General features: G+C 36.0%; 1 protein-coding gene across 3 annotated transcripts in view; it reads left to right on the top strand.

The window, feature by feature from the left end:
* The window catches only part of LOC129283149 (protein phosphatase 1 regulatory subunit 12A-like), a 101321-nt gene that overhangs the window by 34344 nt on the left and 52820 nt on the right, over positions 1–14157 (top strand). For all 3 annotated transcript variants that reach the window (XM_064114649.1, XM_064114650.1, XM_064114648.1), the window contains exons 4-7: positions 331–490; positions 3234–3378; positions 6665–6739; positions 13613–13677. In XM_064114649.1, the coding sequence (XP_063970719.1) occupies positions 331–490; positions 3234–3378; positions 6665–6739; positions 13613–13677 (445 nt within the window). The remainder of the gene's footprint in view (positions 1–330; positions 491–3233; positions 3379–6664; positions 6740–13612; positions 13678–14157) is intronic.

Raw genomic sequence — 14157 nt, 5'->3', positions numbered from 1 at the left:
TCATTACTCAAGGACCAAATGGCTAGCACTAACTTCAACTTTTGTCAAGAATTTACCACAAATTCTTTATCCTCTTTTATCTTATAGATGAGCATATAGTTTTCAGCAATCTAACAGGAGATTCTGTACCCAATTTATCTTCCTGTTGGTAACTTCAATTCTTTCAAGAATTCACCACAAATTTTGGTGGCCTCTGTATCGTCCTTTAAGCGGAGCATGTTCAGTTGTTGGCAATCGTATGCAAGATTCTGTCCCCCAATTCATCTTCTACAACTTTTCCATAATCAGTGAATTAACCACAAGTTTTGTATCCTCTTTATCTTCCTACAGATTTAGATGTAGATCAGGCAAGAACGGAGGAGCATGATAAGATGTTAGAAGATGCTAAACAATGGTTAAATAGCAAACAAGTCAAAGACAGGCGGCATCCAAAAACTGGTGCTACCTCCCTCCATGTTGCTTCTGCCAAAGGATATATCAAAGTTATGGAGTAAGTATTTATCTTGATTTCAATTTGGTTATGATAGGTATATATATATTTTTTTATTATTAATATGATTTATTTGGCAGTTTATGCATCAAACACAATAGAATGATGACATAACAAAGTATGACAATAGAAAAAGACTTCCCCATTGCAGATCCCAAAGTTGCCAAGAAGAAAATTAAGAAATATAAAATTCCTGGACCCTGTTACATAAAAGTTCCTTTTACGAGGATCAACAGCCAATCAAAGTCAAGGATTCCATACAAGTTACCATAATGGTAACTTTTATGCAACAGGGCCCAGTACCCCTAAAGTCTTTTTTTTTTTAATCCATTCGTCCATCTATCTATGGAATATGAAACACAGGCAGATGTTGTTCAACTCTTGCTGGTAATAAACACTTGATATATATTTTCACCCAAAATGTGAATGATGTCATTTGCACATAGTTACAAAATCAGGAGGAAAAAAAACACACATACATGGACTACAGGCTAACATTTAGCTTTTCATATTCTTCGTCAAAGACATGTAGCTATGCAAATTTTTTCATTTTTTTTTATTTTTTTAATTTTTTTTAAACCAAACACCCCAGGTCCATGTTTACATAGAATTCACCATTATGGTAACTTTGGTATCCAATGGTAACTCTTTCATGGATTCCTTGAATTTGATTGACTATTGAGCATGGCTACCGCAGGGCTCCACACTAACCCTTTTATTTTACTTGTCCAACCTGTTGGTATTGGACCAGTAGATACCCAGTTTTTCAATTTATTACTGGTCCGAACTTAAAATTTACTGGTCCCCAAAATAAAGAAAATAAAGAAAAAACATTAAAAAAGACTTGAGTTTATTTTGCTGTCTTTTATTGCTTATCATTACCCCCTACCCCCCCCTCCCCCCAAAAAAAAACTTGGGCAAGGTACACACTCACACACACTACATAATTCATGAGAGCCATATTTTTGAGACTCCAGAGCCATTATTATAATTTACAAAAGAGAAGAAAATATCATTTGTATCAGTTTGATATATTTTCTTTGGACTGGTCATGTCGGACCAGTAAATCTGGCTATTTCTGAAAAGTTACAGGCCCGTCAGCAATTTAAACTGGTCTGGGACCGTCGGACCGGTGCCAGTGTCGTGCGCTGGTACCGTGTTAGTTTCCATTGATTAGCAAAAATACCATTACAAGTTTTATATGCAATGGGGGCCTGGTATGAAAAGTCTATACACATGTAGATGCCAATAGGACACTAACATACCATGTACAGTGAGTGAACAATCCCTAGATGACGTACGTAGCCCGATCGGCGAGATCTTCCAGCAGTGGGCCTCGATCCTTGTCATCTTGCGTTTGGTCGGGCAGGGAGGCCTGGGGATGCTGGGAAAACAAAAACTTTTGACTAAGTGCTAAGTAATGCCAACCCTGCGGTCTTCCTGACGTCATCCCATGCATGGATGTCCCTGTGATGAGGGCAGATTGATCAGTATTGTCATCAAATTGGCAATATTTATTTTTTTTAAGCCAGTATACCTTATCCCCTTTGAACAACACCGGGGGAGTGTTTCATGAAAGGACTTGTCGGACGTTTTATCCGAACGTCCGACAAGTCCTATTTTATCCGACAGTAACTATAGTAACAGTGCTTCTCAACCAATCAGAATCCAGGGGGGCGTTTCATGAAAGGACTTGTCGGACGTTTTATCTGACAAGTCCCATTTTATCCGACAGTTACCATAGGAACAGTGCCTCTCAGCCAATCAAAATCATGAAAAGATGTCAGATCTGACAACTTGTCGGATGAAAATATTGATGAAACGCTCCCCAGGAAAGTTGTCAGATCTGACAACTTGTCGGACGAAAGTATTGATGAAATGCCCCCCAGCTCAAGATGTGAAGCTGTCATAGGATTCCTGGATCCTAAATACCCAGAATGCAGTATTTTGATAGTCTTATCTCATATATATCTTTAAAAAAAAGATGAAATAAATTTCCACTACTCTATCATATGATGATGATGATCAGCATTTGTATAGCATCATTTATCTCTAAAAACACTCAGACTCCAGCTCCCCAATGCAGCATGTATGTGAAAAAAGATAGGTCTATAGTTCAGATTGTATTGCCAAGTAATGGAATGTTTTCTCATACGTTTTTTTATTTAGTTTTATTTTCTGGGGGGTATTAAAGATTGAATAAACATTGCCATTTAAAATATGAATTTTAGATAGTTTTCTGATTGTTTTATGGAAGGGTACCAAGGCTACCCTAATGCACAGGGGCTTATGGAGCAGGGGCGCGAGTGTTTAGCTTTTTTAAGCTGATTTTAAATTCTTTGTTTCGATTTTCAGCGTTTTATTTTAATTTAGATTATTTTTGCTCTGTAAAAAACTAATGGAGCTCTTCCAAATATTATTTCAACACATCAGCTTTTTCCAGGGGCCTGTAACACAAAGATTAGCAATGATCGTAGAACATTTTCTATGATTGATTCCATTGGCTACAATGTACAATCAATTGTAAATATCAAGCGTACGATTTATCGCTAACCTTTGTGTTACCGGACCCAGATCTTTGTATTTGTGATCACTTACATGTCATTCAACTAGACAGGAGGGTCAATATCAAATAATTGAAATACCCTGAAGTTTTTAGGAAATTGTGTCCTTTAAGGATAGGTTGTGTATATTTCATCAATTATTTTAATTTTCCTGTATTTGTTCTTTTTCTCCTCCCCAGACTTCTTATACAAGCAGGGGTTGACGTGAACGCAAAGGATAACGATGGATGGACGCCACTCCACGCGGCGTCACATTGGGGTCATAAAGATGCCTGTGAAGTTTTAGTAAAAGCCATGTGCGATATGGACGCAAAAAATAGATTAGTAAGTTTGAGGCACGCCCTCGCTCTGGCAAAGTAAGTGGTGTTGAGGAGTCTGTAGAAAGGATAGCCAGTTGGACATCTTTGAGGAATTGTGGAAGGATTGGTCCAAAGGTATAGCGTGACACACGCTGCTGCGGCAATTGCTCCAGAGGAGTAGCTTCAGACGCGCCTAACGGTTATCCTTGATGCTAACCTAGACCTAATCTAAAGCCCAACTGCAACCATTGCTGCAGTCCTCTAAGGTATTGCGTCACAGGGAAACCTGCAGACAAGACGTGGTGGAAATTGGACTGTAAGTTTAAACTGCCAAACATGGGAACCAGTTAGGTAAGCGTTTCAAGTACCTTGATTTAATAGCAGCTTTTACGTTTTCGCGGAACCGGAACAGGTAGTCTTGTCTGCAAGGTTTCGTGATGACCCATTGCCTTTAAAAGGGATTCATAGCAGTTTAGCGAAGTTCTATTTGAAACACAAGTTTATGTAGGTTTGTTCGCTTCACCAAGATCTTTGGTGAAGACTTGAGACATTGCTCCATTGGTTGCGCTCTTGCTAGCATATTTTCTACCCCAGAGCACTTTACATGTAAGTTTAATAGCAACCATAACAGGAGGGGGGAGAGGGGTGGGGCTTTCCAAGAAGATCAAAAGCAATGTCAGTAGGTCTTTCAAATCAGAAGCTGCGTTGCTATGTCAGAGCACAAGTTATCTTTTGATAGGCATATTTCAAGTCCATCCAGTTGGAATAACCATATTAAAAAAAAACCTATCCTAATTGAAATTGGACTCAAAGGAAGGTACTTTAACAATACTCATGGAGATTGGCTCTCCTGATCCCTTAATACTTTATCAATGAAGAAACTGGAAAATTAAGGTAACGGATGCAGAGTAGGATTTCCGCTGAAATGCTGTAGAGAAAGTAGCTCAACCTTTTGGTGAGGTACCTCAAAGAGCAAATACAAACCACCAAAGCTAAAGACCTGGTTAGTGCTTCATTAAACATCTTGTCAGTGATATTGACTGACAGACTTCCTCTCGGCCAATCGGATGCAAGGATTTTGGTAGCCTATAACAGTAAACACTGGCAAATACTCTTTGTGAAACACTCCCCTGGAGCAACTGTTGCAGGAGCAATTGCGAGCAGAGCAATAATTGAAGATCAAAGTCACCACACTTGTGGGTGGTGGTTTGCTGCAGTGTGTTGTAATAGGGATCTGTGGTTATGCACAGTTTGCCATGCTTAACCACAGGTGCCAACATAAATTCAGACACCCGAGATTGATGGTGTGCTTGTGGTAACTGGCCAGGAGTGAGTGAAATCTGATTTTTCAGTCATTATTTACCATTATAATTATTCATTATTTATTAATTTATTTATTATTATTAATTATTTATTATTATTAATTATTTATTATTATTAATTATTATACATTATATATAACTTGGTAGAAATGTCCCAACACTTAATGACTGATACCCCTTTCATAAACCCATCCTCAAATTAGCCGCCTAAGAGTAATGCGGATAATTCAATAAAAATTGCGTTCACAAACTCCGAAAATAATCCGCACTATTTTTACGAGCGCCCGTCCTGAAAAAGGCGGATAATCGTCATGGCAACCGCACACACCCCCTCCGATGCAGTTGTGTTGGAAAAGGGTGACCTTGTGACCGCACCATGGCAATTATCCGCATTACTTTTGAAATGCGTTCATAAAGTCAAAATCTGGTCCCGATGCCGCTATTATGCGGATAATTGCAGCATCAAAATAATGCGGATAACTCTGGTCCTCTGGTCCAAATTATGCTGGTATTAGCCGCATAATTGGGTTTATGAAAGGGGTATGAGTTTTGTGTAAAATTGAAATCCGTCTGTTAAGTCATGAGTGAGTGAGCACCGCTTTGAATGCAAATTTGTCGCCTTTGAAAAAGTCACAAGATTCATATTCAAAGGTAATTTAGTCGAATGCCTTCTCTTGTGAATGTTCAATCATTGTATTTCTTTTTTTATCATCCATCGCTTGATCTAGTCCAGCTTACTCTATCCTGAAACTAATTGTGCTCTGAATAGGTAGATGAGAACACTTTTATGGGGGTTTTACAATGTTCAGCTCCCCTAAAATTGAAAGGCTTAATCAATCCAGCTTATAGAAAAAATATGTTGTTACAATGAAATATTGTCAATTTTTGAATAAGCGTAAGTATTGAAAGGCTAAATCAATCCAGATTATTGAAGAATTTTTTTTTTTTACGATGAAATATTGTCAATTGTTGAATAAGCATAAGTGATAACTTTAATATCATGGTTGAGCGGTGTTCACATTGAAATGAATGGCACGAAATGAACTAATCCTTTCTTGGTATGGTATGATGAATATGTCCTGTTAACTCTTGAAATTGACAGTGTTAACTTTAATGTGTGCTCTCTCAGGCAAGGCATGACAGATCGATTTCATGTTTACACAGAAGTTAGTTAGCGAGTGAAGACACACTTGTACAAAATTCATTTGCTCACAATGTTTTCAATGAAGAGTTATGTCATTTCAGGGGGATATAAATATCTCCAGCCTGGACCATCCCTTTAAGTCAACTTTTGCCTAAGTTGAACAAATTTCTGCGGTCCCAAACAATTTGAGTTGGGTGCCTTTTCAATAGTCTGTGTCTTTACAGGAATCTTGCTAAAGAGGCACTATGTGCCTTTTCATAACGGGTTTCCTGTCTTCCCCAGGTTTTGTCTAAGACACCGTTCTCATTATAATTTTTCCTGGAAACCGGTTCAGGAAACCAGTTTGGAAGATCGCTTTGCTAGCGTTCCCGTTTGATCACCCGAAAGTGGTTTTCAAAATCACTTCACGTGAAGCGATCTTGTTGCTATGAGAACGCTCACAGTGGGGTGACACGTTTCACACAGTGTGTGGAGTAGCGTGCTCAAAATGTGCGAAGATCGCTTTCCGAAAAACGGTTGTGTCCTCGTGCTAAAACCAGTTTAACGAGGCAAAGCGATCTTGAATACTACATCATGAGGTGGTTTCATGAACCGGTTTGGAAGATTGCTTCCAAGATCGCTTCGACCGTTCTCATTACATGTTAAACTAGTTTCCACTAAACTTGTTTCCAGTAAACTAGTTTTAGGAAGGTAGTTAGAACGGTATCTATAATGAAGTGTGGTAATTGTTAATAAAAGGCCACTTGCAGGATTTCTGCGGCTCTGACTTTTGACCTTAGGCAGAGTGACCTGTATTACCTCATGTCAAATCATCATTTTTTGTTTTCTACCCATTTCTAAACCAGAATCATACAGCATTCGATTTAGCAGACGAAGAAATTCTAAAATGGCTCGAGGAACTAAAAAAGAAACAAGCATCAGTAAGTAAAACCTTTAAAACAAAACAAAAACAGAACAGATCAAAGATCGCTGGATTTTCAGTGATACTATGTTTATTTGTAATTTAGATGTTTATGCATTTGGTTACAAAGAAATCAACCTCCCGTTCTCTGTTGGTGTTGGTTGAGGTTGACGTTTACTTTGTAATTTAATATATTGAATGGTATGTTCAACTTCTGGTATTTTAGCATGATATGAATAATAATATGAAGCATTCATTTAGGAGTTATTAGGATTCTTTTTAAGTGCTGGCAATATCAACGCGAGCCCTTCTTAGTTAAAGTCAAGTACAGAGGGGGGGGGGGGACTTTAAAATAAACCGAGTTCAGAATATTTTTAGACAAACTGTCAAAATATTCAACATCTGTGCAGGGATTTGTAGTGTTGAATGAAAGCTCAGTTATTTCTGCTTCGAAATTAAATTCATAAATTGCCTCGAATAATGTTTTTGAGTGGTAACTAAATACTGAAGTGGGGGTCGACCATCTTGACCTCACAGAGGAAAGAATGTTCATTGCTTTTTTTTCAATGAGTAAAGTATGTTCTCATTGGGAGTTGCAAATGGCTCTCAATGTTCAGGGGGAAAAATGCCCTTACATTCAATTTTTAGCCGCATTTTAAAATTCTTTTGTAATAAAATAGTTACTTGAAGTTCAGGTTGAAGTTTTGATTTCAAACTCTTCAGTAGAAATTATATTGGTTAAGTATTTTATTCTATTTTCCTCCTTGGGTAGGGGAGGTATTGGGAGAGTTGGGTCAAACAAGGGTCACCTTCAAACCTAATGTACACATTTGTCAACGAAGACATTTGTTATTGTTGAAATGGTACATCAATTGCACTGGCTATGACAGGCCGTTTCTAGGAATAGCTGTCAAGCATCAAGGGTCCCCTTCACACTGGTGCTTTTCTCAGAAATGATACAGATGTCAATACCGAAGTACCTGCTAATGATTGATAATATTAAGTCAAGTTAAGAAGTTAATTTGCATTATGAAACCATCAGTATTTGATAGTCTATATGTTGTTCAGAATTGTTGTAAAAACTTTAGCGATTTGGCTATGGTAATAATGGCTCAATGTCTATTGCTCTGTGCATCGCCACATAGAGGATATAAGCACTATTCAAGTGATCATTATTATTATTATAATATCATTAGGTAACATTTAATTAGGAATATGACATTATGAATACTGTATATATGAATGCTGGCAAAACATTGGTAAAATGCATACAAACAATACGGAAATGTATGTGATTCTATCAAATAGACAAAGGCATTGTATTCTAGTTGTGTAATCTTATCTCCTAGTCCATTTATAGTCCATTTCTAGTTTATTTTAAGCAACATGAGATAAGATTCATCGAAGCAATCTTACTTTCTTTTTTTAAAACCAAGATATGATACGGTTCGAATATCAGCCCTCTGAGAATGCGATGAAGGGACGCTATAGCAAAGGCTCCATGCAGCATTCCATTGTCACTTATATACAAACTCAGAAAATACATGATAGATTATCTCTCTACTCCCTGACTCATCTGCAAATTGGCAACCATACCATAGGAGTCAATCTAGCCTTTGTCCCAGACCAAATGATTTTTTTTGCTCTAGATAACAAGAAAAGATTCTTGTAATGCGGAAGTTGGGAAGAAAATTCATGAAGTTATGAATACACTAATTTTTTATTTAAGGAGAAAGGCTTTTGTGAAATTAACAAATTAATACTGAATTAAGTAGGAGTAGTTTAATGAGTATTTGAGATGGATAAGATTAAATTGACAAAATGGCACAAAATACCTTTTCTACAGCTATTCATGTGAAAATGTTGGTTTTCATTCCCAGGCATATTATGAAAGTATATGAATATAAAATATCTTGTACATATACAATGTATTTTAATCACAGCAAGGGTATTGTTACATCATTATATGGATATGTATTGGATGATTTTGGAATGCATTATTAATTCATTTTATAAGTATGAAACAGTTTTATTCTCATTGAAGATTAATGGAGGTATCCTTTATATTAATACTTCTGAATTCTTCCTTATTTTTTTTAAAACCCAGTTATTGAATGTTGTAATAATGGGACGAGTTTAGGTATTTATGAAATGAAATTAAAACTACAATTAATTTAAATGAGAGATATCGGTGGGTTCTCAAGACTGATAACAAATGTCTTGTATCAAATCAAAAATTTTAGACATAACAAAGAAATCCATTTAAACACCTTACAACATGTTGCCTTTGAAAAACACCCCTCGAGTATAGTTTTCATATGGGTCTGAATTTGAAAACTAAGCAGTAGAGCCTTTGTAATGAGACATGTATACAATGTACATTCCGATCCAACAACTGTAGATTCTCCAACAGTCCCTTGTATGCATGGACATTCCTGTATTCTTATTTAGTCTAGCCTTTAAGGCTTTTTAATCATCCAAAATATTAAGTTTTACGCTTCCTATTTTGTACAGAAAATTCAATAGGTCTGTTTGTAGGGACAATCTTCTTCTGAAGGTTTGAGCTATTTGTTTATCACTAAATTCAATAGCAAATGGAAAGCAGAGGGTCTGTAGCCTAGACTTGGATCTTGGCCTTTCATTCCCAGAAATCGTGTAGGCCTACGTTTCTCTGAAAAATTAATTTGAGATAAATATGTAGCATAGATTTGAGAGGGGTCACTCAGGGCTAGCAGTTGACCGATATGAAGAATTTAGTGTTTTGGTTTCAGAGCAAAGATTTTCATCGATTCAGACCCAAATTTGTACAATGAATTTATTCCGTATTCGTTGGGAGGTCTGTTGCACTCGGTATTATAAAAGTATAAAAATAACATGGGGATCAGGGCGATTTCATCCCTAAAATACTCGAAAGGTCCCTGGAATATCCTCATTCATAGCAATGTTAAAGCTTATTGAATGTAGCCTGTGAAAAGTAGCCCCTGAGAATTAAAAAAAAAAAAGATTTTTTTTTGGCCTGGTATTACAGAGCTGCCAAGTAATACGGATTTTCCGTATTTAGTACTGAAAAATGAAAAGAATACTGATGGTTTCATGCAAAATACTGATTTCTAAAGTTTTAGTTTTATGTTGTGTCCTATGGTACTTCTTTGAAAATACTGATTTCCTTACTAAAATACTGATTTTCAGCTTTTATAATTTACTGAATTGTTCTTGTTCTTGTTAGCAGCTCTGGTATTATATGCCTAGAGAAGGGGCGGGGGTGGGTGGGTGGTTACACTACGATACCAAGTGTGATTTTCATTCACAACTATCTCAGTACATTATATTGCACCATTTATGGTACCAGAATTTCCAAGACTTGTCTTTTTAGCCATTTCAAATATGATAACTCTACATGTTTTGATAGGGAATCCAGTGTTTACCCATGGAGGAAAAAAAGGAATTAAACTTAATTTGCAAGTTCAATTTGAGACGATTCAAGACGATGCGGTGAAGGGGGCTCCCCACTCAGCATTAAAGTGAAGAGAAGAAATTTCATGATTATTATGTCATGCTCATAAATATTTTCTTAGTAGATGACATTTGAACATTCTATTCTTGTAATTATAGTTGTAATAATTGATTTTATGAGTAAACTATATTTCATATTCACATTAATGTATAAATGTATGTTCCTTTGATTGGATAGAAAAACATTATCATGAATCTGAATATAGCTATTTCAAAAGGCCATACTTTGTACTGAAATTTCAAACTGATTTGTAAATTTTGATGTTCTTTTTTTGCACTTAGCATAATTGAACTTTGCATGAATGAGACACATTTGCAGTTTGTTTGCGTTTTTCACAGGAGTTTGCTCTTTTTCTTCCTCATGATTCTTGTTCTCTTTTGATTTTGCGCTTCTCCCTTTCGTTCTGTTGTCCCTTTCCTTTGTCCCCCGTCCCAATTCCTCACTTTCAAACGTGTTCTCCCCCTTTCATTTGTGGTGCCTAGCACAGAGTTTTTTTTTTAATTCAAAGAAAGTATGAATTTGCTTGAAGTATTTTAGTGTAGCCTGGCCATTTACTTGTTTTGGGCTGGTTAGTAACACATGGAGCAAATACGCACTGCATCATTCAGATATGTTTAGGCATTTAATGAACTTCTTCATAACTTGTCATCTTTTGTTCAACTGTTATTCATATGTCCTTCTTGTTTTTCACTTTGAAAAGTCTGAATGTTTTTCATTCATGTCTATTTTTCTTCTTCAAACCATATTTTTCTGGTTTGAAGCACATTCCTTCAGATGTATCTTTCCTTTCTGTGTTTGACTTAAACTGAATATAGTCTATCTAAAATTCTTTTGTAAACATGTCTCTTCTATACATGTAATGTATGTATATTTATGTGAACAACATATTCATGTGAACACCATTTCACATATTCTAATTTGAATCTACATCGAAGTGGTTTGAATAATTTATAGGATTAAAACTATGTAAACGGGACTTAGAATAAAGTAGAATTGTATGAACCACAAATTTTTTTCTCAAATTTTAGGTGAACATCTATCCATTAGTAAGGTGGTAAATTATGTGGTTTTTGTGAGTAACCTGACAAAGAAAAAATGTTAAGAGATGGGAGGGGATAGTTCTAAAGCTTCAGCATTGTTGATGAAACGTAAAACGAATCAATGTTTTGTGTTTGTGTGTTGGTAAGTATGTCATGCGATACTGTTCTGATACAGGTGACTGATCACTGCGTTCAAACTGCTAACCCATAACGTTGGCAAACGTAGAATAGCAGAGACTTCTTGTGTGTGTGAACTGGGGTACTTGTCCCCCCCATCTGAAAGCAAGTGAACTGCAAATCTTGTGCTTTAACACCAAGTGCAACACGTCATTGGAGTTTTTTTTCTCAGATATGGGAGTCAGCTTTCACTAAAACGAATTAGGTCGTGGAAGAAAGTAGTACCTAACATGCACCAATTTCTGCAGTTATGATGTGATCTTTGGAAAAATTGATGTTGGTTGTTTTTTTTAAATATGTATATAACTTTAGAAAATCACACAAATTTCAATTCTGTGATTCTGTTCAGACTGCTATGGAATCTTGTATGCTATTTATTCAGCAGTATGAAAAAATAGTATAATAGGTTTATCAATATTACATAAATGAATGACAGTGTCGTCAGTGTGAAGTTAAAAAATAATAAATAGATACAATAAGGTGCCGAACTCTACCTGGGCAGCTGTTTCAAATTTTATAGTAAAACATGTATTAATTCAAAACAAAAAAGCTTCACTCAAACCAGTGAAGAATGTTAATGATTTATTATAATATTCATTGTAAATTTTGTTACCATGTTTGTAACTTACAGCATGGACCCTGCCACAAAGGGTACATACTTTTCATGGCTATTTTTTTAATATATTTTTTGTTAAGAGGGTGGGGGCACACTGCACTTTACCCACCAGCTCAGATTAAAAAGGGTGTAGTGTTAAATGTTAAAACGTTTTCCAATAAATTCAATTTCAACTTAACTTTGGTCCGATTACTGTGACTTGCTGGATATCATGGGGGGGGGGGTGTAGAGGTTTGACCAATTTCTCAAATAGATCCATCTATCTTTTTGAAGTGCCTGTATATGAATTATTGCTATTCGTCTGATAATTGTATCATTCATCCAAATACTTGCAAATTTCATTATTTTCAAACCAGACAGAACTTGTCAACCAAATTATTTATGGTACATGAAAATTCACATTTTCACTTATTGACAATTGTGTAATGGGTAGAAGAAAATGATTGATGTCTAGGCAAGTTAGATCTGTGGATTTATTTGGTTGTAAGCCAAAAGGCTGTAGAAAATTCAAGTCAGCAAGTTGACGCCTTACCTACAAGAGATAATTTCTTATTTTATTGAATGGTTGTAATATTGATTTGCCAATGTTTATATTCTGCCATTTTTCTTATGATGGAATTTCACATTTGAGTAACTTCTTTCTCCCCTTCGAACAGGTGTGTGTATATATTTTGTGTATATTAACATTTATTCCTTTGTGCTATATGTTGTATGTATGCCTGAGTGTGAATAGGTACATTATATGCCAGTAGGATGATTCAGAATATTTTGTTAATTATCGGTTGAAAAACTGAATACAAGCTGATTGGTGAGGACATAATGAATGCTGTCATTGCATTATAATCACAGTATATTATGTTCAGATACTATTTTTGGAGAGAGTCAAGGTCCCTTACTATAATCATTATGAAAACAAAGGATTATTCAAGTATCCTTTATTTTTTTCCCCTTTTAAGAGAAGCTTGAAATCAGGATTTGTTTTACTTTTTGTTCTTCATCTTGTTTTTCTAAATCCCATCTCAAAGGAATTTCAAGTTGATTTTTTTTTAGATAGAAAACTCTGAACCCAAGTTGAATTTTACATTTTTTAAAATTCTTATAAAAAATGATATCTTAATCATAAGAATGAAATGTTTATTAGTTGTCAGTTGTTATGTTGAAGCCATATTTAAGGGCCTGACTTTTCAGCTCTTTGTTTAAGTGTTCTTATTCTTAAACAATAGCCCCTTTTAGGTGACGATTTCCATTTATTTCTATATGAATCTATTATCCCTCTGTTTATACATGTAGCAGCAATATTTATAATGTGTTGTACTGGATTTATGCCAGTGTGAACAGGTTCTTAGAGGAAAATCCACACTTTTATATGTGAAGTGGGTTTACCTTCTGTGAAAATGATATCTATGTTTCACCATTGCTTGATAGACTGAACTGTACAAGCCTAATTGTGTGTTCCTGTAAACTGTCGTCTGTCCCACATGTGCACGTTGTTGCGCCTGTTTTAATGTTGAGTTATCGTTTTGCATGTGTCCTCTTTGCTTTCAGATGAAGAAGGACGAGCCAACCGCTCCCCGGATTGACACAAAAGTACCTCCACCATTGAAACGAAGGTGAGTTCCCACTTCCATCTCTGTGTCGCTTAACATTTAACTTGTGATTTAACATGCATTTTCCTCCACTACACTAAGGTGCATCCATCGGCAGTGTTGACAGGGGGCTTTCCCTATTCGGGGATTTCCCTGTAGGGGAATTCCCTTTCAGTGAGTGGGGGCTTCCCCTGCCTGCACCATCCATGCAGCACTGGAGATACCAGCTCAGTTTTGAGAGTACATTACATCTGGACCAGGTAGACATGATTCAGGAGTGTTGTTATATCAGTGACCCTGTACATATTTATGTGAAGTCAAGGTGTGAACACGCTCTTATTTTTTATTTTATTTATTTTTGCAGTTGGATCTCATCTGATGAGAACTTTGACTTTAAACCCAAAAAATGTTGTTTGTCATGTAGCAGTAATATTAACAATAATAGGTTTTTAGAACTTAAAAAAAAAAAGCCCATAAGTTACGAGCTGATGCACAAACATATGA

The sequence above is a fragment of the Lytechinus pictus genome, unplaced genomic scaffold, assembly GCF_037042905.1.
Source record: "Lytechinus pictus isolate F3 Inbred unplaced genomic scaffold, Lp3.0 scaffold_20, whole genome shotgun sequence".
Lineage (NCBI taxonomy): Eukaryota > Metazoa > Echinodermata > Echinoidea > Temnopleuroida > Toxopneustidae > Lytechinus > Lytechinus pictus.
The sequence above is the reverse complement of the archived record's forward strand: the minus strand, read 5'-3'. Positions and strand labels throughout refer to the sequence as shown.